General features: G+C 41.3%; 1 protein-coding gene across 21 annotated transcripts in view; it reads left to right on the top strand.

Moving 5' to 3' along the window:
* RhoGAPp190 (Rho GTPase-activating protein 190) overlaps positions 1-25,373 on the top strand; it is a 317,483-nt gene that overhangs the window by 150,070 nt on the left and 142,040 nt on the right. For 19 of the 21 annotated variants that reach the window (XM_070093920.1, XM_070093902.1, XM_070093910.1 and 16 more), the window contains exons 17-19: positions 329-470; positions 5,199-5,397; positions 9,245-9,447. In XM_070093920.1, coding sequence (XP_069950021.1) covers positions 329-470; positions 5,199-5,397; positions 9,245-9,447 — 544 coding nt within the window. The remainder of the gene's footprint in view (positions 1-328; positions 471-5,198; positions 5,398-9,244; positions 9,448-25,373) is intronic. The other 2 variants (XM_070093906.1, XM_070093900.1) reach the window with 2 other exon arrangements.

Raw genomic sequence — 25,373 nt, 5'->3', positions numbered from 1 at the left:
GGTTTCGCCAGTCGTGAATTTCCCCATTTGGCAGATGCTCTGGGATGGATTAATCACTAAACATGTGGGTCCACTGTATGTGAATGGATGTTTCAGTAAGTGAATAAACCAGTCAGATAACTGGTAGGTAAAGTTATTTCTTATATAGCAGAAAGGTGAGTTAAGACTAATTTAATGAGAGAGAAGTTTCTGTTAAAATTCCTTTCTAATTACAATATTTCAAATCGGAACCAGCTTGTTAGTCACAACTCATAAAGAATGATGCACAAACTTCTGTCTTTAACAGTTATTGAAGAAGCAGTTCATTGATATTTCTCTCTCTTGATAGATTTTGGCAATGACCGACACAAACAGTGCATCAGCGTTTTTTGGGTCGGATATCTCTCAGCAGCTTATCACTGAAGGTAATGCTATTGCCGACAGACTGCAGGCACATTTCATGACCTCCACTGCAACTTGCCAACAGAAAAGTGAGTTGAGCCATCATTTGCATGCTATTTCTTAATTTACATCCAAAAAGATTATATCTTTACATCTATATAGTAAAACCTCAATAAACATAATAATCAGGACATAGAATGGTGTGCAAAGCCAGAAAGTAATTGGAGCTAATAGAATATTAGGTCACTTCCTGTGAGGTTAACAACAATATCTTTGGCATAGTTGCACTGGACGGAGAACGAATTAGTTGGTTGTAACGGGTGCAGGATGCAAGTCCCGGCCTGTGTGTTACTGTGCTGCTGTTGCATGATGTGCTGGGCTCTACCTTAACAAACCTTAAGCTGCCATACCTTCACATTTTTCTGTATTACTCAGGTAATATTTCCACTACAGCCATATGATGTGGGGACTCCTGTTTACATTCATTTGCCTTTTAGAAGGGTGTATGAAGCTCTCCCAATACATATGCATTTTCTGTGTTATTGTCTTTGTTCGTGTTGTCATAAATACACTTAGATCTCCCCTGATCTTATTTTAAACAAGACAAACAGAAACAAACTGAAACTCTAGCCTGTGCTTTTTCCTAAATAAATCCCAAACCCTCCATAACTCTTGTTCTAGCTATAAAGTCAATCTGATTTCTAAAGCTCTTAGTTGGTACCAAATTGAAACATCTCTATGAGCATTACCTACTTGCCATTATAATCAGGTTTTATGCCAGTTATCAGCTTCACCGTAACGGTGGATGCTGTTTTGACAGCATAGAATAGGAACCTCTAATCTTATTGGGTGCAGTGTTCTTTGCACCTATGGTGTCACCCTACTTCAGGACTATCTCAGTGGGATATATCTACTGAGTAGGAAATGTGTTAGTTCATATCTTTGTTTTTCACTATGTTAAGAACTTTTTTATAGAGCCTCAGTGTCATGGATAGTGTGTTTTTCCTTGGTATCTGTATATATTATAGTTTTAATCTGTTGCATTAAATTTGTCTAAAAATTTTACTTTGTGTCTACCTATATCTTTGATGCATTGTTCTCAAAGAAGTTGCTTTGAGTGATTGGCCATGCACACATTATTCTCCAGTCAAAGCCATTAACAGTATCTCCAGCCTTAACAGTAAAAACTGCAGCAACACTGGAGACATTTGCTTAAGAATTCTACATTATGGATTGGCAGTTAAATAACTGGAATAGTAACTACTTTTTGTGGTAAGAGCTTTGACAAAGGGTGAGTGCTATCTATGAAAATATGAATCATTGATTAAGGCAGAAAAATAAAACAGGAATAAACAAAGGCACATAGGGATGAACAATAAAAGATAATGAATGGAAAAATTACATTAATTGAAAGGACAGTGTGGACGTACAACATACGTGGGAGACAGCCAAGTGATCTGATGATGCCGAGTGAACGTTTCCTGAGAAACAAGCCATCAGTGGGACACAAGGCATCCGATTTGCTGCTTCCATGGTAGTTCTTTCATAGGTGACTGAAGTCAACTAGTATTTTTAACTACAATAGCATATGTTGTGATCATATTATAAGATTTTATGTGCCAAGCTGGTTTTGTTTGTAGTATTGGTTGCCATTTTGAAGCTGTTATATTTTACAACTTTGCCATTTTTTTACACACCTATAGAGTCTATCCTTGTTAATAAGTTTAATATTTTAAAATATTTAAGAATAGCCCTGAAAAACTTCAGTTGAGATTGAATCAAAAGAATATGAGAACATTCAGCTTTTTCCAGTGTTGAGAGGGGCAAGTAAAGTGTTTAGTGTACGAAAAATATGCATGGAGTAGCTGTCTCAGTGTTGCTGCATGTTTTATTGGTGGTATTATTTATAGTATTGCAGTAATTAATTTTTTCTTTCGGTTTTCTAAATTTTTTCCAATTTTGATTAGGACTTGACCTTCTCATGCCTTTAAGACTTGGCTAATTAGCCACTCACAGGATATTTATATATCACTCCACAAAGGCCAGGAGTTACATGGGATCACAGACTGAGTGAGAGGGGATAAGTGTATCTTGCTGCCCCCTCTTCTCTCTTGATATCTGTGGACTCGTTGAGTTATTATGGCAAGCCGGTGGGTATGTACTCTTAACACTCTTGCTAACTGTGTCTTTTACCATTGCTTTACCTCTCAATTTTTGCCTACAAATGACTATTTGTATTTACATTTAAAAAAAGAATTCTATGTAAATAATAATATTTTGAATAGTAGGTTAATGTTTTGATGATCTGGCTTCTTGCTTATTTTGTGCTGAGGTTTGTTATTAAATATGGAATATTGATAAGCTGATAAAGTTTTTATTAACTGGAATCTTATGATGCTGTTCAGTGGTGATTTCTTTCATTTAATTTGCACTCGGACTTTTTAAAGTGCAGAACAGAGCAGTAAATCAGCTGTTGCTGTAGACTTTGTATTCAAAATTTGTCTGTGTTTATGATTGGACCTGCATGAATTTAATTACACGCACACCCACACATGCATCCACACACGCGCACACACCCACACCCCCCACAAACCCCCCACGAACACACACACAAAAACAACTAGGTGAGTACACACACACACCTCGGAAGAGTACAAGAAGGTGTTCCTAGACAGAGACAGAACACAAACAGAGAGACAGCAGCTGAGGGAGAGGACAAAAAAGCGAAAGGAGCTAGGAAAGGAGACAGCCACATCAGGAAGAAAACAACCGTCAAGGACCAGGTAATCAGGCTAAGGAAGGAAGGAGGAGAGACAACAAGAAATGACAGTGAAGTATGTGATGAACTCAACAAGAGATTCAAAGAAGTGTTCACAGAGGAGACAGAAGGGGCTCCAGAAAGACAGAGAGGTGGGGTACACCACCATGTGCTGGACACAGTACACACAACCGAGGAAGAAGTGAAGAGGCTTCTGAGTGAGCTAGATACCTCAAAGGCAATGGGGCCAGATAACATCTCTCCATGGGTCCTGAGAGAGGGAGCAGAGGCGCTATGTGTACCCCTAACAACAATATTCAATACATCTATCGAAACAGGGAGATTGCCTGAGACATGGAAGACAGCAAATGTGGTACCAATCTTTAAAAAAGGAGACAGACATGAAGCACTAAACGACAGACCAGTGTCACTGACATGTATAGCATGCAAAGTCATGGAAAAGATTGTCAGGAGAAGAGTGGTGGAACATCTAGAAAGGAATGATCTCATCACCAGCAGCCAACATGGTTTCAGAGACGGGAAATCATGTGTCACAAACCTACTGGAGTTCTATGACATGGTGGCAGCAGTAAGGCAAGAGAGAGAGGGGTGGGTGGATTGCATTTTCTTGGACTGCAAGAAGGCATTTGACACAGTACCACACAAGAGATTAGTGCAAAAACTGGAGGACCAAGCAGGGATAACAGGGAAGGCACTGCATTGGATCAGGGAATACTTGTCATAAGACAGCAGCGAGTAATGGTACGTGGCGAGGTGTCAGAGTGGGCACCTGTGACCAGCGGGATCCCACAGGGGTCAGTCCTAGGACCAGTGCTGTTTCTGGTATTTGTGAACGACATGACGGAAGGAATAAACTCCGAGGTGTCCCTGTTTGCAGATGACGTGAAGTTGATGAGAAGAATTCATTCGATCGAAGACCAGGCAGAACTACAAAGGGATCTGGACAGGCTGCAGACCTGGTCCAGCAATTGGCTCCTGGAGTTCAATCCCACTAAGTGCAAAGTCATGAGGATTGGGGAAGGGCAAAGAAGACCGCAGACGGAGTACAGTCTAGGGGGCCAGAGACTACAAACATCACTCAAGGAAAAAGATCTTGGGGTGAGTATAACACCAGGCACATTTCCTGAAGCGCACATCAACCAAATAACTGCTGCAGCATATGGGCTCCTGGCAAACCTCAGAACAGCATTCTGACATCTTAATAAGGAATCGTTCAGGACCCTGTACACCGTGTACGTTAGGCCCATATTGGAGTATGCGGCACCAGATTGGAACCCACACCTAGCCAAGCATGTAAAGAAACTAGAGAAAGTGCAAAGGTTTGCAACAAGACTAGTCCCAGAGTTAAGAGGTATGTCCTATGAGGAGAGGTTAAGGGAAATCAACCTGACGACACTGGAGGACAGGAGAGATAGGGGGGACATGATAACGACTTACAAAATACTGAGAGGAATTGACAAGGTGGACAAAGACAGGATGTTCCAGAGACTGGACACAGCAACACGGGGACACAGTTGGAAGCTGAAGACACAGATGAATCACAGGGATGTTAGGAAGTATTTCTTCAGCCTCAGAGTAGTCAGGAAGTGGAATAGTTTGGGAAGCGATGTAGTGGAGGCAGGATCCATACATAGCTTTAAGCAGAGGTACGATAAAGCTCATGATTCAGGGAGAGTGACCTAGTGGTGACCAGTGAAGAGGCAGGGCCAGGAGCTTGGACTCGACCCCTGCAACCTCAACTAGGTGAGTACACACACAAAAACACACACACACACACACACACACACACACACACACACACACACACACACACACACACACACACACACACACACACACACACACACACACACACACACACACACACACACACACACACACACACACACACACACACACACACACACACACTCACACTCACACACTCACACACACACACTTTCTCTCTCTCAGTAGTAATAAAATACTGTGCATAATGTATATTTTGTATTTTTTCCTATATCATTTTGTTTATTTTTTACTTTTTTTTTTTTTACAGCTGCATTTTATACACCCTTCTTTAAAGAGGTGTGGGATAAGAAGCCCGAGATTGAGCAGGCATTTAATATGGAAGACCCCTCTGGCTTAGACGACTCTGGTGAGGGCACGTTAGAGCGACCTCCTCACCACTATCACCGCACCATTACTCTTCCACCACCAAGACGCACTCTTCCGCCCAGATCCCAGTCTGCGGAAGGGTGAGGCAAACAAAATTGGTTTCAGTGTTCTTTAGTTGTGGTTTTTGTTTTTAATTTTTGAAATAGCTAAGTAATGATTGGGAATTGGTTTGGAACAGTGTTCTCTCTAATTTTTCTACCCATGTGTGTAGTGATTGTTACTTTGTGCACAAACATGAACAAATGTGTGCAATAAGTAACACCAGTCCATATATCAGCTATTATTTTAGAGGTTCCTTTATGTAAGACTAGTGTAATAAAGCCTGGTCACTGACACAACCCACATGGTAACAAGTGTAATAAAACCTGGTCACTGACACAACCCACATGGTAACAAGTGTAATAAAGCCTGGTCACTGACAACCCACATGGTAACAAGTGTAATAAAGCCTGGTCACTTGACACAACCCACATTTTTTTTTTCTTATCACACTGGCCGATTCCCACCAAGGCAGGGTGGCCCGAAAAAGAAGAACTTTCACCATCATTCACTCCATCACTGTCTTGCCAGAAGGGTTCTTTACACTACAGTTTTTAAACTGCAACATTAACACCCCTCCTTCAGAGTGCAGGCACTGTACTTCCCATCTCCAGGACTCAAGTCCAGCCTGCCGGTTTCCCTGAACCCCTTCATAAATGTTACTTTGCTCACACTCCAACAGCACGTCAAGTATTAAAAACCATTTGTCTCCTGCAACATCTGCCACATTGCCCCCCTATCCACCCTGTCATATGCCTTTTCCAAATCTATAAATGCCACAAAGACCTCTTTAGCCTTATCTAAATACTGTTCACTTATATGTTTCACTGCAAACACCTGGTCCACACACCCCCTACCTTTCCTAAAACCTCCTTGTTCATCTGCTATCCTATTCTCCATTTTTTTTTTTTTTCAACAAGTTGGTCGTCTCCCACCGAGGCAGGGTGACCCAAAAAAAGAAAGAAAATCCCCAAAAAGAAAATACTTTCATCATCATTCAACACTTTCACCACACTTGCACATTATCACTGCTTTTGCAGAGGTGCTCAGAATGCAACAGTTTAGAAGCATATACGTATAGAGATACACAACATATCCCTCCAAACTGCCAATATCCCAAACCCCTCCTTTAAAGTGCAGGCATTGTACTTCCCATTTCCAGGACTCAAGTCCGACTATATGAAAATAACCGGTTTCCCTGAATCCCTTCACTAAATATTACCCTGCTCACACTCCAACAGATCGTCAGGTCCCAAGTATCATTCGTCTCCATTCACTCCTATCTAACACGCTCATGCACGCTTGCTGGAAGTCCAAGCCCCTCACCCACAAAACCTCCTTTACCCCCTCTTTCCAACCCTTTCGAGGACGACCCCTACCCCTCTTTCCTTCCCCTAATTCCCTTATTTCTTTCAATAATGACTCTACCATACACTTTGCCAGGTATACTCAACAGACTTATCCCCCTATAATTTTTGCACTCTCTTTTATCCCCTTTGCCTTTATACAAAGGAACTATGCATGCTCTCTGCCAATCTCTAGGTACCTTACCCTCTTCCATACATTTATTAAATATTTGCACCAACCACTCCAAAACTATATCCCCACCTGCTTTTAACATTTCTATCTTTATCCCATCAATTCCGGCTGCCTTACCCCCTTTCATTTTACCTACTGCCTCACGAACTTCCCCCACACTCACAACTGGCTCTTCCTCACTCCTACAAGATGTTGTTCCTCCTTGCCCTATACACGAAATCACAGCTCCCCTATCTTCATCAACATTTAACAATTCCTCAAAATATTCCCTTCATCTTCCCAATACCTCTAACTCTCCATTTAATAACTCTCCTCTCCTATTTTTAACTGACAAATCCATTTGTTCTCTAGGCTTTCTTAACTTGTTAATCTCACGCCAAAACTTTTTCTTATTTTCAACAAAAATTTGTTGATAACATCTCACCCACTCTCTCATTTGCTCTCTTTTTACATTGCTTCACCACTCTCTTAACCTCTCTCTTTTTCTCCATATACTCTTCCCTCCTTGTATCACTTCTACTTTGTAAAAACTTCTCATATGCTAACTTTTTCTCCCTTACTACTCTCTTCACATCATCATTCCACCAATCGCTCCTCTTCCCTCCCGCACCCACTTTCCTGTAACCACAAACTTCTGCTGAACACTCTAACACTATATTTTTAAACCTACCCCATACCTCTTCGACCCCATTGCCTATGCTCTCATTAGCCCATCTATCCTCCAATAGCTGTTTATATCTTACCCTAACTGCCTCCTCTTTTAGTTTATAAACCTTCACCTCTCTCTTCCCTGATGCTTCTATTCTCCTTGTATCCCATCTACCTTTTACTCTCAGTGTAGCTACAACTAGAAAGTATAATAAAGCCTGGTCACTGGCACAACCCACGTGGTAAATGTAATAAAGCCTGGTCACTGACACAACTCGCATGGTAACAAATCTAATAAAGCCTGGTCACTGACACAACCCACATAGTAACAAATGTAATAAAGCCTATTTTAGGCCAATTACATTATTCCAGTCGGCCAAATTCTTAGCTATTTCGCTAGTATTACTTCTGTTTTATCGATTGAGCACAAGAAACTGCCCAATCAACTATTTCAACTACCCAATAAAGTGATCAGAAATTGGAAATTTGGCCATTTTGACTCTAAGTTCAAAATATTCCCATTTCAAAATAGCATCTAGAATAAACAATGCAGGCATTCCTGGCACTAAAATAACATTTCCTCTGTTTATTAGCTATGTTTCCAGGCATTACAGATGAATTCCATTTTGATTTTTTATTTACATAAAGAAGTTTTATTTACACCAAAAAATAGAAGATTTACTGTTATGCAATATTGTAATAATTGTATAAATAATATCAGCACATTCATGAACATATATTAGACCCACCAGTTGACATGTATTGGACGTGTGACGTCATTTGTTTACTCTTGGACATTGGCAAAAATCGAACATTTCCTCTACTTAGAGCTCAATTTCAAGCTACAGTGGTACCCCGAGTTTCGATCTTATTTCATTCCAGAAAGCTGTTTGAGTTCCAATACTGAATGAATTTGTTCCCATAAGGAATAATGTAAATTAGATTAGTCCGTTTCAGACCCCCAAAATTACACTTACAAATGCACTTATGCAAATACACTTACATAATTGTTTGAGTTGGGAGCAGTTTGAAACTTGGGGTACCACTGTATTTTTGTACTACAACCAATGAAAATCACCTCTATTTCTGTAATATGTCTTCCACTCTATCAAATGAGGCCAAGAAACCGTGAATACAACTGTAAAAAACATACAAAAATACTCAGCAAAGTTGGTGTTTTAATCTAAAAAACACAGTTGCATTTTTCTCATTATGCACTGCATGCTGCAGGAGTTGTTTTATATGGTGCACACTTAGCACACATGCACTCTCTCATATCTTGGCCCAAATTTTCTGCCCACAGCTTATATGAGGGAGCTGAGCTCGTGATGTAGATCTGCAGCTTGGACTCTCAAAGGGTTAAGTAACCTTATTATGCTGGCTTGGTGTGATGTAGTTCATTAAGTCACAGTAGGACCTGACTAGCCAGTGATAATTTGCCACACCATGGCCATGTCATGGAGGTGTCAAAATCTGTAGGATTCCCAAGTGTTTCCTCCTGGGGATCATACAGTTATTGATATACACTGGTCTGCTAATTTGAGGACTGGCTTCCCTTGGGTTTGAATTCCACTCTCTTCAGTGAGTTGTTTACTATAATGTCATTATGGCTTTGTAAGTCACTCCCTGGTTTTGTTGTGACTTATAAGTGCATTGATGTAAAATGTATAGCGCATGCTATGTTCTTTGCTTGGTTTTCAGAAGCAGTTCCGAGATATATGAAACTGTGCCGACTGATGGTTCACAGGGTGATGACTTGGATGAACCCCTCTCTCCTGTTTTTCCTGATGATCAGCCACTCACACCTTCAGATGATTCTGATATCTATTCTCATATTGACAATGATGAAGAGGAGCACCTTGTTAAACCCTCGCAGCTTAAAAAGCAACACAGATTTCAACAAGGTAAGAGTTTTAAATAAATTTGATTTTAAATCTGTTGAGATTTTTTGGTAATTCATTAACTAATTTATTATTAAAATTATATTGAAATCCTATTTTTTGTATGGTTTCTGGATTATTTTCTGAAGCTTACTAACTCTGGCATTTTTACTGAATAATAGCATTTTTCATAAAGCATTAAAAAAATTATGTTACCTGTCTGTGCAGATACCAAGGTCAGTTATGTTAAACTTTTGCTTCTTTTCCTAGCAGATGCCCACCTCTGTAATACTTACTCTCATTTTTCTAAAGGAAAATATTTTTAATGATTTACTAGTTTTAAAATTGTTGTTGGGTAACTTGCCACTTCTCTTGGAAAGTTTTTATGATGTGGCATTAGATTGTATTAATGGGTACCTATAGTATGTTTTTAACTTTTTTCAAGGTAATAATACCATTGCACTTGAGTTTTTGTAGGATTACCTTCTCTTATTAATGACATTTTAAGCTGTGTTTAATTTTGTAATTTATATTTTTGCTATATCGTTTTTTTTTTTGCAGTTATGCAGTTAATTATTTTTTACTTCTTATTTGTCATGTGTAGATGTAGTTGCATTCTAGGTGTTGGAAGACATATCCTGGTAGAAATTGTTACTGTTTAGCTTATACTGTGTGGAGTTGTAACTTTCACCTGCTTGTGTGGGCTTCATGAGCTGTGTGTGTGCTCTCTTGCTTAAATGGATAATATTCTCTTGTTCAAGTTGATAATATTCTCTTGTTCAAGTTGATAATATTCTCTTGTTCAAGTTGATAATATTCTCTTGCTCAAGTTGATAATATTCTCTTGTTCAAGTTGATAATATTCTCTTGCTCAAGTTGATAATATTCTCTTGTTCAAGTTGATAATATTCTCTTGTTCAAGTTGATAATATTCTCTTGCTCAAGTTGATAATATTCTCTTGCTCAAGTTGATAATATTCTCTTGCTCAAGTTGATAATATTCTCTTGCTCAAGTTGATAATATTCTCTTGCTCAAGTTGATAATATTCTCTTGCTCAAGTTGATAATATTCCCTCAGTTTGCTTATATAAAGTTTGTTATATTTATTAAGCCTCCAGTTTATTACATTAACAATTATTTAGTTGGCAGTTAAAGTAGGATCTGATAGCCATGTGGTTTACTAATCTCGCCTAGCTGCTGTAGTTTGTTGTTCACTAAGACCCCACAAATTGAGCACTATATTCAGGCTGTGTTGTTGGCTATGTAGGCTTGTGGGTCACTAGCACCAACAGCCTAATTGATCAATTTTGTCCATGTGCCAGGTTGTGATGGTAGAAGAACCATTAAAACCATTAATAGGTAACTGTAACAGCCATCATTCGCTCTGTATTCATTCGTAAAATAGGTAAATCACAGGTAGCACACTATTTTTACTGTAGTCATATTACATGATTGTTAAACCACAGGCAACACCCACTATCTTAATTAAACTACAGGTAACACCCACTATCTTCACTGTAGTCATTCTACATGATAGTTAAAGCACAGGTAGCACCCACTTTCTTCACTGTAGTCATGCTACATCATAGTTAAACCACAGGTAGCACCCACTATCTTCACTGTAGTCATTCTACTTGGTAGTTAAACCATAGGTAGTACCCACTAGCTTATCTGTAATCATGCTAATTGATAGTTAAACCACAGGTAGCATCCACTATGTTCACTGTAGTCATGCTGCATGATAGGTAAACCACAGGTAGCATCTACTATGTTCACTGTAGTCATGCTGCATGATAGGTAAACCACAGGTAGCATCCACTATGTTCACTGTAGTCATGCTGCATGATAGGTAAACCACAGGTAGCATCCACTATGTTCACTGTAGTCATGCTGCATGATAGGTAAACCACAGGTAGCATCCACTATGTTCACTGTAGTCATGCTGCATGATAGGTAAACCACAGGTAGCATCTACTATGTTCACTGTAGTCATGCTGCATGATAGGTAAACCACAGGTAGCACCCACTGTCTTACCTGTAGTCATACTACATGATAGTTAAACCACAGGTAGCACCCACTATCTTCACTGTAGTCATGCTGCATGGTAGGTAAACTATAGGTAGCACATACTATCTTCACTGTAGTCATAGCACAGTAGGGCTCTGACTCAGTGTTCCAGACTTGTAGTATTGTTACTCTGCAACCAATCAATTAGTTACAAACATTGCTTGGCAGTTACTCTCATTACAAATATTCAGGCAAATTTTTTTGTTTTTAAGTATTTTTTCTTGTTTATTTACCAAATGCATTTATACTTTGTGCATGTTCATTGTATGCATGTATAGAAAGCTCATGTTTGTTTGATAGAGATTGGTCAAGAATTATAGATTTAAGATTAAATTTTTTTTTAATGAATTATTGCTATAGAGTACTTCAGACTGCCACCTTTCACTTGTAGCATCCTACAGTTTGTCCAACATTCATAATATAGTACATTGTAGATAAGTCACAGGTAGCACTCGTTGTTGGCACTTCATAGTACATGGTAGATAAACCACTGGTAGCACCCACAACATAACCTTTATATTCATAGTACTAGGTAGTTAAACAACATTTATCATCCACCATCTGCACTATATTGATAGTATATGGTTTAAGCTTGCCAAATAATAGTGTGCAATTTGCATCTTAATTTTAATGGTAATGTGCTCTACAAAGTTTTGTTGGGTTTGACTTACCTTTGGGCTTCAGTTCACTGTTGCATTATAAACCTGAAAAATGGAAAGCCTGGTTTATCATGGAATAAGCTAAGAGATGTTGAGGATGTTGCAATTTGGGAGTCACCTGAGCTGTGATGCCAGCACGCTCCTGGCAAGAAAGTGATTGAATGAATGGTTCCTTCTTTTTTGGGGGTCGCCCATCTCGGTGGGAGACAGCTGGTGTATTAAACCAATTAGGTAAGGGTTAAGGAGACCCAGAAGACAAGAGCCTTAGCCTTAAAGAATTTTGCTATTAATTTGCTTATTATTTTTGCAAATTTAAATATTTAACATTCTAAATCCATAAATGCAATAAAAACTTCCCTATCTTTATCTAAATACTGTTCACATATATGCTTCAATGTAAACACCTGATCTACACATCCCCTACCCACTCTAAAACCTCCTTGCTCATCCGCAATCCTACATTCTGTCTTACCTCTAATTCTTTCAATTATAACCCTACCGTACACTTTTCCTGGTATACTCAGTAAGCTTATTCCTCTATAATTTTTACAGTCTCTTTTGTCCCCTTTCCCTTTATATAAAGGGACTATACATGCTCTCTGCCAATCCCTAGGTACCTTCCCCTCTTTCATACATTTATTAAACAAAAGTACCAACCACTCCAACACTATATCCCCCCCCTGCTTTTAACATTTCTGTCATGATCCCATCAGTTCCAGCTGCTTTACCCCCTTTCATTTTACGTAATGCCTCACGTACCTCCCCCACACTTACATTCTGCTCTTCTTCACTCCTAAAAGATGGTATACCTCCCTGACCAGTGCATGAAATTACTGCCTCTGTTTCTTCCTTAACATTTAAAAGTTCCTCAAAATATTCTCGCCATCTACCCAATACCTCCATCTCCCCATCTACTAACTCCCCTACTCTGTTTTTAACTGACAAATCCATATTTTCCCTAGGCTTTCTTAACTTGTTTAACTCACTCCAAAATTTTTTCTTATTTTCATTAAAATTTCTTGACAGTGCCTCTCCCACTCTATCATCTGCTCTCCTTTTGCACTCTCTCACCACTCTCTTTACCTTTCTTTTACTCTCCATATACTCTGCTCTTCTTATAACACTTCTGCTTTGTAAAAACCTCTCATAAGCTACCTTTTTCTCTTTTATCACACCCTTTACTTCATCATTCCACCAATCACTCCTCTTTCCTCCTGCCCCCACCCTCCTATAACCACAAACTTCTGCCCCACATTCTAATACTGCATTTTTAAAACTATTCCAACCCTCTTCAACCCCCCCACTACTCATCTTTGCACTAGCCCAAAAATATTTGTTGATTTATTTGGCATGTTATCCTAGCATGCATCAGCAAGGAAATGAATATTACAAATTAAAACAAAAGTGCTTTTAGTTTAGGTGCAAGTGTTTATCCTGTGAAGTTTTTTGCTTCTTAAGAAAATAGACAAACTGTGACCACCTTGCTAGTGTGTGGAGGTGTGAGATATAAAAACTATCTCCATTATTTTGTTTGTGACTGTATTATCTAGAGTTGTTAATCCTTATACCCTAGTTCTGTCAGGGAACTGACAGCCTTATGAACAGCACATGCAGACCATGTGGTGAACTTTTCCACTGGAGCTGACCTGACTAGCCAAAAGTTATGGGGGTGTAGAGGCCTTTATACGCTCAGGAAAATAACCAAGAGAAGACTTGATGGAGAGTCGCTATTCGAGGCAGAGCCAGACGCTTTGTATGAGAACTTGTAGGGTGACAGCCATGCTGAAAGTTTGGCCTGCTGTATCCCTGTGTAGCTAAAGGTGTGAGCTATTAGTGGATGCTAGACTTTTATTTTATTCTGTTATCCAGAGAGTGGTGAAGCAATGTAAAAAGAGAGCAAATGAGAGAGTGGGTGAGATGTTATCAACAAATTTTGTTGAAAATAAGAAAAAGTTTTGGAGTGAGATTAACAAGTTAAGGAAGCCTAGAGAACAAATGGATTTGTCAGTTAAAAATAGGAGAGGAGAGTTATTAAATGGAGAGTTAGAGGTATTGGGAAGATGGAGGGAATATTTTGAGGAATTGTTAAATGTTGATGAAGATAGGGGAGCTGCAATTTTGTGTATAGGGCAAGGAGGAATAACATCTTGTAGGAGTGAAGAAGAGCCAGTTGTGAGTGTGGGGGAAGTTCGTGAGGCAGTAGGTAAAGTGAAAGGGGGTAAAGCAGCTGGGATTGATGGGATAAAGATAGAAATGTTAAAAGCAGGTGGGGATATAGTTTTGGAGTGGTTGGTGCAATTATTTAATAAATGTATGGAAGAGGGTAAGGTACCTAGGGATTGGCAGAGAGCATGCATAATTCCTTTGTATAAAGGCAAAGGGGACAAAAGAGAGTGCAAAAATTATAGGGGGATAAGTCTGTTGAGTATACTTGGTAAAGTGTATGGTAGAGTTATTATTGAAAGAATTAAGAGTAAGACGGAGAATAGGATAGCAGATGAACAAGGAGGCTTTAGGAAAGGTAGGGGGTGTGTGGACCAGGTGTTTACAGTGAAACATATAAGTGAATATTTAGATATGGCTAGAGAGGTTTTTGTGGCATTTATGGATTTGGAAAAGGGACATGATAGGGTGGATAGGGAGGGCAATGTGGCAGATGTTGAAGGTGTATGGTATAGGGGGTAGGTTACTGAAAGCAATGAAGAGTTTTTATGAGGACAGTGAGGCTCAAGTTAGAGTATGTAGGAAAGAGGTAGATTATTTCCCAGTAAAAGTAGGCGTTAGACAAGGATGTGTGATGTCACCGTGGTTGTTTAATATATTTATAGATGGGGTTGTAAGAGAAGTAAATGCGAGGGTCTTGGCAAGAGGCGTGGAGTTAAAAGATAAAGAATCACACATAAAGTGGGAGTTGTCACAGTTGCTCTTTGCTGATGACACTGTGCTCTTGGGAGATTCTGAAGAGAAGTTGCAGAGGTTGGTTGATGAATTTGGTAGGGTATGTAAAAGAAGAAAATTAAAAGTGAATACAGGAAAGAGTAAGGTTATGAGGATAACAAAAAGATTAGGTGATGAAAGATTGGATATCAGATTGGAGGGAGAGAGTATGGAGGAGGTGAATGTATTCAGATATTTGGGGGTGGACGTGTCAGCGGATGGATCTACGAAAGATGAGGTGAATCATAGAATTGATGAGGGGAAAAGGGTGAGCGGTGCACTTAGGAGTCTGTGGAGACAAAGAACATTGCCCTTGGAGGCAAAGAGGGGAATGTATGAGAGTATAGTTTTACCAACTCTCTTATATGGGTGTGAAGCATGAGTGATGAATGTTGCAGCGAGGAAAAGGCTGGAGGCAGTGGAGATGTCATATCTGAGGGCAATGTGTGGTGTGAATATAATGCAGAGAATTTGTAGTTTGGAAGTTAGGAAGAGGTGCGAGATTGCCAAAACTTTCGTCCAGAGGGCTGAGGAAGGGTTGTTGAGGTGGTTCAGACATGTAGAGAGAATGGAGCGAATCAGAATGACTTCAAGAGTGTATCAGTCTGTGGCGGAAGGAAGGCGGGGTAGGGGTCGGCCTAGGAAAGGTTGGAGGGAGGGGGTAAAGGAGGTTTTGAGTGCGAGGGGCTTGGACTTCCAGCGGGCATGCGTGAGCGTGTTTGATAGGAGTGAATGGAGACAAATGGTTTTTAATACTTGACGTGCTGTTGGAGTGTGAGCAAAGTAACATTTATGAAGGGGTTCAGGGAAACCGGCAGGCCAGATTTGAGTCCTGGAGATGGGAAGTACAGTGCTTGCACTCTGAAGGAGGAGTGTTAATGTTGTAGTTTAAAAGCTGTAGTGTAAAACACCCTTCTGGCAAGACAGTGATGGAGTGAATGATGGTGAAAGTTTTTCTTTTTCGGGCCACCCTGCCTTGGTGGGAATCGGCCAGTGTGTTAATAAAAAAAAAAATAAAAAATCCAGAAGTCGCCCACCATCGTCTAACCAGCTACTGTTGTAGCAACCCATCACCTACATAGACTGTTGTTGCCTGCTGGAGGTTTGTCTTATTGCTCTGGATGCATTTATCATTCACCCACTACCTGAGGATAATCACCCAGCTTCTGAATTAACCTTACCATTACTCAGCCTGGGGTGTTGTTGTGAAGGGTTACCCAGCTGAGTCACCCATAATATTAACTATCACCTGTGGCTGGCCCAAGAGCCAGCCATTACCTGCTCACTGCCACCAGTCACCAAGGTGAAGAAGATTTAATTTTTCATCCTCACTGTACCCAAAAGGGTGCTTCCTTAAAAACTCTTCCTTCAAATTGAGGTTTAAATGTCCTGACCAATTGAACATAATTAATGAAACAGTCATGGGTTAAAGTAAACTTGAATGATGTAGTATTTTATAAAGTTTTATTCAGGGGTAGCTCAGGGAAATTGAGTTTGCAGTGGAATGACGAGCTAAATGGGTATAGGCAGACTGGAATATCACAAGCTATGATTTGTTGAGTCTAGCCTCCACCAATAACTCACATCTCCAGCTCCACAGGGAGGTTACACCATATATATGGTAGCAAATCAACCTTTCAGTATGACTGCCACCATATTAATACACAGAGCCTCCAGCTCTGCATCCACTAGTGGCTCCCAACCAAGTCCTCCCTTAGCTAATTTTCCCTGAGCTTATGAAGGCCTCTATACCCCCATAGCTTCTGCCTAGTGAGATCAGTTCCCATGGGAAAATTCACCACATATTCTCCATGTGTTCTTCATAGAGGCTGGAATGCTCTGACAGAGCTATGGTGTGAGGATCAGCACCTCTTAGATACTGCTGTCACAAACAAGATATTGGAGACAGTCTCCATATCTCTCATTGGTACTAGTGCTAACGTTTGAACCAAGGTAAGCAGACTATTTTGAGAAAATACATTCACGTCCTCACTTGTCTTATTGGTTTTTAGAATGCTCCTTCCTTATGACATGGTGGGGCCTTTTCCTGGCACAAGACTGTGAAAAACAAATTTGTAAATGTGTTATTAAGTATTAAGTATGAAACATGAAGTTGCAGTCCCTCAGCAGGCATACTGCACACTTTTTCTTCAATGCAGATTCAGCATCAAGGTAAGGTTGTATACTTGAAGCAAGAAGCCTTAGTCTTGTGGAAATTGTTTACCTATAGACACAATGCTTTCATCTATTGTAAATGAGAGAGCAGGCAAGAGTAGTGAGTATGGAAAACAATGGGTGACTAGTGAATGGGCATGCAACAGAGAGCGGTTCGTACTAAGCAGTGTAGCGAGTGAGTCAGTGTAAGTGGTTTGTGAAGGGCTTAACATTAGTCGAAGAGGCATTTGATGGGTGAGGTGGAGGTAGAGATGAGAAAAAGGACAAAAAAAAAAAAAAAGGGAATGGGGTGGGAGAGGGGAGATTGAGTGAGAGGGATATTTTTTAATTTTCTAAAAATTTATTGAGTGGTTTACTGGAATAGGACCAGGAAGACTTACCTCAGACACCTTAATACGACCATACCAAATTTGTTTCAAGTTGCATTTGATTTAATTTCTTCATTAACTCTTCAACTGTCCAAACGTAGATCTACGTTTACTTGCATAGCACTCCGAATGTAGATATATATTTTATTTTACATTTGAAAGCATGTAAAATAAAACATAGATCTACATTTGGAGCGCTAGTGGTACAAATGTAGATCTACATTTGGACAGTTAAGGGTTAACAAGATGTATATAAATCAATTTGAAATCTTGGACTTCTTATGAATACGTGCCACAAAGGCACCAAACTTGGCATACCCACACCAGAATTTAAGCCACTAAATTTCATGACACACTAACAACATGGGACAATAGTCTAGTACAGGATGGAACAATAATACAGGATGGAGTAATAGTCTGGTCCAGGATGGAACAATAGTCTAGTACACAATACAACATAGGATACAGAGCAGTACTAGAGTCATAAACAAAACCTGCCTTTAAATGCAATACATTAACTAGAATAAAAGGTAAAAAAAAATTTAATTTATAAATTGCTCTTTCACAAATAAATACTATGTACATTATTTTAAGCCGTGGCATAAATTCATTGAAGAATTTTTGAACAATATAGTTTATAGCAACTAAGCCCAGAGAAGTAAAGTAGGGCCCCGCTTTACGACATTTTGCCTTACGGTGTTCTGCTAATACAGCAATTTAAAATTATGACAAAAATTTGCTATGTGGCAAGCGTTCTTTCAAATACAGCACGCCCCACCCAGTTTGTTTACATTCTCTGTGAGCACATCTCTCTATTAAATCTGGAAATTTTCCAGAATTTCAAGTGTTTTAAAGTTTTGCGTATTTTATATATACTCTGATAATTATACTTATGTGTACCTGTACCTAAATATACTTACACACAGTGTTGGTACACATTAAAATCACTAAGAGTCTACTCAACGCCATATAATAATCTCTTGGGTGCATTAAATGCCGTATATTATGTTAATATAGAAATTTCCATTAATCCATCTATATTTTTTCAAAATTATATAATAAGCATGATTTTTTTTTTTACACAGCGTTTGACAAGGTTAGGTTAAGGATCCCTAGCTTTATTGGCAAGCTATTTATAGATTAAGGATCCCTAGCTTTATTGACAAACTATTTATAGGTTAAGGATTCCTAACTTTATTGACAAGCTAAGAGCTGTTACCTACATCAGCTCATTTGAAAGCATTTTTATTGTTATGAGACATACAAGTAGGGAACAGGATGAAGTTGGAGCCATCTGTGGGCCAGCATTTTCATTTGATCAACTGACTTTATCTCGTTGAAATCATTATGCTGTACGAATGTGTTCCATGCTCGAGCCATCCTGGGTATATATGATCTCAGATGGAGTGATGTTCTGGAGAAGGGTACAGCCAGAGTGAAGTTGCTGCTTTCTGCCCGCCTTGTGGCATAAAAGCTTGTTTCATGCTGTCCTCGAAGTGGATCCAAGTGTGGTACTTTGACAATATTGGCCTTGTACATAACAGTAAGGCCACCCACATCCTTCCTTTGTTGAAGGCTCTGCTGAAATGACAGATCTATCCAGGATGGGTCCAGGCGAGAAATGAGACGTCTTGCTCTGTTCTCTACTCTGTCAAGCAGTCGCAGATGAGAGGGTGGGCAGGCAAACCAAGAAAGTGGAGCATACTCAAGGTGTGAGCATACTTGTGCCTCGTACAGAATCTTGCAACCCCTACTGTCAAGCAGATGCGAGATACGGCGAAGTGCTGTAAGCTTCCTGGCTGCCTTGTTTGCAAGATTTACAACATGGTTCTTCATGGTTAGTTTGGAGTCAAATTTCACCCCAAGGATATCAACTTCTTCTCTAGGTGCCAACACCCTCCCATTCATCCTTACTACTGCACCAGCATTACCATCATGGTGCCTAGAGATGATCATCATTTGCGTTTCCTCAGGTGCAAATGTTACTTGCCATCTATTTCCCCAAGCTGATATAGCTCTCAGCTGGTGATTGATGTAGCTTAGAGCAGCTGGCATTTCTTCTCTTGGATAAGTGAATGTCAGTGTACAGTTGTATGCATATGCATGTGATTCTGGGATGAGATGAAGAAGGTCATTCAAGTAGACATTCCATAACAATGGTCCCAGCACGCTTCCTTGTGGAACACTTGCCCCAATAGGATGTCTTGCTGATTCCGTTCCATTGAGAACTACACTTGGAGATCTACCATGAAGGTAATCACTGAGGAGACATAGTGTAGAGCCTGCAATTCCCAGTGCTTGAAGTTTTGCTAAGAGGCCCTGGTGCCACACCCAGTCGAAAGCACCAGCAATGTCCAGTGCTACCACACAGCTGACTTTGGATTCTCTCTCTCTCTCTCCCTCTCTCCCTCTCTCCCTCTCCCCCTCTCCCTCTCTCTCCCTCTCCCTCCCCCTCCCTCTCCCTCCCTCTCCCTCTCCCACCCTCTCTCTCTCTCTCTCCCTCTCTCCCTCCTTTTCTCTCTCCCTCTCTTTTTTTTTTACACAGGGTTTGACAAGGTTAAGGATCCCTAGCTTTATTGACAAGCCATTTACAGGTTAAGGATTCCTAACTTTATTGACAAGCTATTTACAGGTTAAGGATTCCTAACTTTATTGACAAGCTAAGATCTGTTACCTACATCAGCTCATTGAAAGTATTTTTATTGTTATGAGACATACAAGTAGGGAACAGGATGAAGTTGGAGCCATCTGTGGGCCAGCATTTTCATCTGATCAACTGACTTTATCTCGTCGACATCGTAATGCTGTACGAATGTGTTCCATACTCAAGTCATCCTGAGGACAAATGATCTCAGGTGAAGTGATATTCTGGAGAAGGGTACAACCAGAGTGAAGTTGCTGTGCGCACACACACACACGCGCACACACACACACACACTCACACACACACACACACACACACACACACACACACACACACACACACACACACACACACACACACACTCACACACACACACACACACACACACACACACACACACGCACAGACACACACATGCATACACACACACATGCGCATGCACACGACGCACACACACATGCACACGCACACACACATGCACACACGCACACACATGCATGCATGCACACGCACACACACACACGCACACACATGAGCACACACACATGCACACACACACACGAGGACATCACATACGAAAGACCCCTTGGGGCCAGTGACCATGTGGTTTTAAGCTTCGAATACACAGTAGAGCTACAAGTGGAGGGAGAAGCAGGAAGGCCAGGACGAATGAAGCCAAACTACAAGAAAGGGGACTACACAGGAATGAGGAACTACCTGAACGGGGTTCAGTGGGACAGAGAACTGGCAGGGAAGCCAGTTAATGAGATGATGAAATATGTAGCAACAAAATGCAAGGAGGCTGAGGAGAGGTTTGTACCCAAGGGTAACAGGAATAATGAAAAAGCCAGGATGAGCCCATGGTTTACCCAAAGGTGCAGGGAGGCAAAAACCAAGTGTGCTAGGGAATGGAAGAAATATAGAAGGCAAAGGACCCAGGAGAATAAGGAGACCAGTCATAGAGCCAGAAACGAATATGCACAGATAAGAAGGGAGGCCCAAAGACAATATGAAAATGACATAGCAGCGAAAGCCAAATCTGACCCAAAACTGTTGTACAGCCACATCAGGAGGAAAACAACAGTCAAGGACCAGGTAATCAGGCTAAGGAAGGAAGGAGGAGAGTCAAGAAATGACCGTGAAGTATGTGAAGAACTCAACAAGAGATTCAAAGAAGTGTTCACAGAGGAGACAGAAGGGACTCCAGAAAGACGGAGAGGTGGGGCACACCACCAAGTGCTGGACACAGTGCACACCACCGAGGAAGAAGTGAAGAGGCTTCTGAGTGAGCTAGATACCTCAAAGGCAATGGGGCCAGATAACATCTCCCCATGGGTATTGAGAGAGGGAGCAGAGGTGCTATGTGTACCCCTAACAACAATATTCAATACATCTATCGAAACAGGGAGATTGCCTGAGGCATGGAAGAAAGCAAATGTAGTCCCAATCTTTAAAAAAGGAGACAGACATGAAGCATTAAACTACAGACCAGTGTCACTGACATGTATAGTATGCAAAATCATGGAGAAGATTATCAGGAGAAGAGTGGTGGAACACCTAGAAAGGAACGATCTCATCAACAGCAGCCAACATGGTTTCAGGGACGGGAAATCCTGTGTCACAAACCTACTGGAGTTCTATGACATGGTGACAGCAGTAAGACAAGAGAGAGAGGGGTGGGTGGATTGCATTTTCTTGGACTGTAAGAAGGCGTTTGACACAGTTCCACACAAGAGATTGGTGCAAAAACTGGAGGACCAAGCAGGGATAACAGGGAAGGCACTACAATGGATCAAGGAATACTTGTCAGGAAGACAGCAGTGAGTCATGGTACGTGGCGAGGTGTCAGAGTGGGCACCTGTGACCAGCGGGGTCCCGCAGGGGTCAGTCCTAGGACCAGTGCTGTTTCTGGTATTTGTGAACGACATGACGGAAGGAATAGACTCTGAGGTGTCCCTGTTTGCAGATGACGTGAAGTTGATGAAGAATTCACTCGATCGAAGACCAGGCAGAACTACAAAGGGATCTGGACAGGCTGCAGACCTGGCCCAGCAATTGGCTCCTGGAGTTCAATCCCACCAAGTGCAAAGTCATGAAGATTGGGGAAGGGCAAAGAAGACCGCAGACGGAGTACAGTCTAGGGGGCCAGAGACTACAAACCTCACTCAAGGAAAAAGATCTTGGGGTGTGTATAACACCAGGCACATCTCCTGAAGCGCACATCAACCAAATAACTGCTGCAGCATATGGGCGCCTGGCAAACCTCAGAACTGCATTCCGACATCTTAATAAGGAATCATTCAGGACCCTGTACACCGTGTACGTTAGGCCCATATTGGAGTATGCGGCACCAGTTTGGAACCCACACCTAGCCAAGCACGTGAAGAAACTAGAGAAAGTGCAAAGGTTTGCAACAAGACTAGTCCCAGAGCTAAGAGGTATGTCCTACGAGGAGAGGTTAAGGGAAATCAACCTGACGACACTGGAGGACAGGAGAGATAGGGGGGACATGATAACGACATACAAAATACTGAGAGGAATTGACAAGGTGGACAAAGACAGGATGTTCCAGAGATTGGACACAGTAACAAGGGGACACAGTTGGAAGCTGAAGACACAGCTGAATCACAGAGATGTTAGGAAGTATTTCTTCAGCCACAGAGTAGTCAGTAAGTGGAATAGTTTGGGAAGCGATGTAGTGGAGGCAGGATCCATACATAGCTTTAAGCAGAGGTATGATAAAGCTCACGGCTCAGGGAGAGTGACCTAGTAGCGATCAGTGAAGAGGCGGGGCCAGGAGCTCGGACTCGACCCCGGCAACCTCAACTAGGTGAGTACACATGCACACGCGCGCACACACGCACACGCGTGCACACGCACACGCACACGCGTGCACACATGCACACACGCACACGTGCGCACACACACGCACGCACTCACGCGCGCGCGCACACACACACATACACACACACACACACACACACACACACACACTCACACACACACACACACACACACACACACACACACACACACACACACACACACACACACACACACACACTCAGTTGAGGTTGCAGGGGTCGAGTCAGAACTCCTGGCCCCGCCTTTTCACTGGTTGCTACTAGGTCACTCTCCCTGAACCGTGAACTTTATTATACCTCTGCTTAAAGCTATGTATGGATCCTGCCTCCACTACATTGCTTCTCAAACTATTCCACTTCCTGACTACTCTGTGGCTGAAGAAATACTTCCTAACCTCCCTGTGATTCATCTGTCTCTTCAACTTCCAACTGTGTCCCCTTGTTTCTGTGTCCAATCTCTGGAACATCCTGTCTTTGTCCACCTTGTCAATTCCTCTCAGTATTTTGTATGTCGTTATCATGTCCCCCCTATCTCTCCTGTCCTCCAGTGTCGTCAGGTTGATTTCCCTTAACCTCTCCTCGTGTGTACTCACCTATTTGTACTCACCTATTTGTGGTTGCAGGGGTTGATTCACAGCTCCTGGCCCCGCCTCTTCGCTGATTGCTACTAGGTCCTCTCTCTCCCTGCCCCATGAGCTCTATCATACCTCGCCTTAAAACTATGTATGGTTCCTGCCTCCACTACATCCCTTTCTAGGCTATTCCATGGCCTGACTACTCTATGACTGAAGAAATACTTCCTAACATCCCTTTGATTCATCTGAGTCTTCAACTTCCAATTGTGACCTCTTGTGTCTGTGTCCCATCTCTGGAACATCCCGTCTTTGTCCACCTTGTCTATTCCGCGCAGTATTTTATATGTCATTATCATGTCTCCCCTGACCCTCCTGTCCTCCAGTGTCGTCAGGCCGATTTCCCACAACCTTTCTTCGTAGGACAATCCCCGTAGCTCTGGGACTAGTCTTGTTGCAAACCTTTGCACTTTCTCTAATTTCTTGACGTGCTTGACTAGGTGTGGATTCCAAACTGGTGCTGCATACTCCAGTATGGGCCTGACGTAAATGGTATACAGAGTCTTAAACGAATCCTTACTGAGGTATCGGAACGCTATCCGTAGGTTTGCCAGGCGCCCGTATGCTGCAGCAGTTATCTGATTGATGTGTGCCTCAGGAGATATGCTCGGTGTTATACTCACCCCCATATCTTTTTCCTTGAGTGAGGTTTGCAGTCTTTGGCCATCTAAACTATATTGTGTCTGCGGTCTTCTTTGCCCTTCCCCAATCTTCATGGCTTTGCATTTGGCAGGGTTAAATTCAAGGAGCCAGTTGCTGGACCAGGCTTGTAGCCTGTCCAGGTCTCTTTGTAGTCCTGCCTGATCCTCCTCCGATTTGATTCTTCTCATTAACTTCGCATCATCTGCAAACAAGGACACTTCTGAGTCTATCCCTTCCGTTATGTCGTTCACATATACCAAGAACAGAACAGGTCCTAGGACTGACCCCTGTGGAACCCCGCTTGTCACAAGCGCCCACTCTGACACCTCGTGTGTGTGTGTGTGTGTGTGTGTGTGTGTTTGTTTAATCTCGTTTACTCACGTCTCACCCTACATTAAGCCTACAAATATTTTAAGGTAAGTAATAAGTGTACACTATGCATTTAATTGCTCTAGGGCTCTTTAAATGTCGAAGTATATTACATGTGGGTGGGGTGGGGTACCCTGGCTGGCTACTAGTCCTACACACCTAACTTCTTACAATAAACACTACTCATTTCTCACCCTACATTAAGACTACAAATATTTTGAGGTAAACAATCAGTGTACTGTGTGTGTATTTTACTTTTTATTGTTTTTTAATCCTTGTTCTATTGCTAACTTAATATATGTTAGTGTAAACTTACAATCTGACATTTATGAGTGGAAACAAATGGCGTTCTGCTTTCCGGCAGTAACCTGGAACTGAACTTGCCGTATAAGTGGGGCCCCACTGTACTAGGTCACTTTGTGTTACACAGATGTTAACATTAAAGGTTAATTTAGACCTAGTCTTGGATTGTGAAACACCATATGCTTCATGCATAAGCTTTCTTGCTTTCTTCAACTAAAAAATACTTGCTTCATTCTTTATACATAAAATATAGCAGCGACAGTAATTGTATTTAAACACACCAGCCATC

Source organism: Cherax quadricarinatus, chromosome 44, assembly GCF_038502225.1.
Source record: "Cherax quadricarinatus isolate ZL_2023a chromosome 44, ASM3850222v1, whole genome shotgun sequence".
Taxonomy (NCBI): domain Eukaryota; kingdom Metazoa; phylum Arthropoda; class Malacostraca; order Decapoda; family Parastacidae; genus Cherax; species Cherax quadricarinatus.
This window is presented reverse-complemented; position numbering and strand designations above follow the sequence as displayed.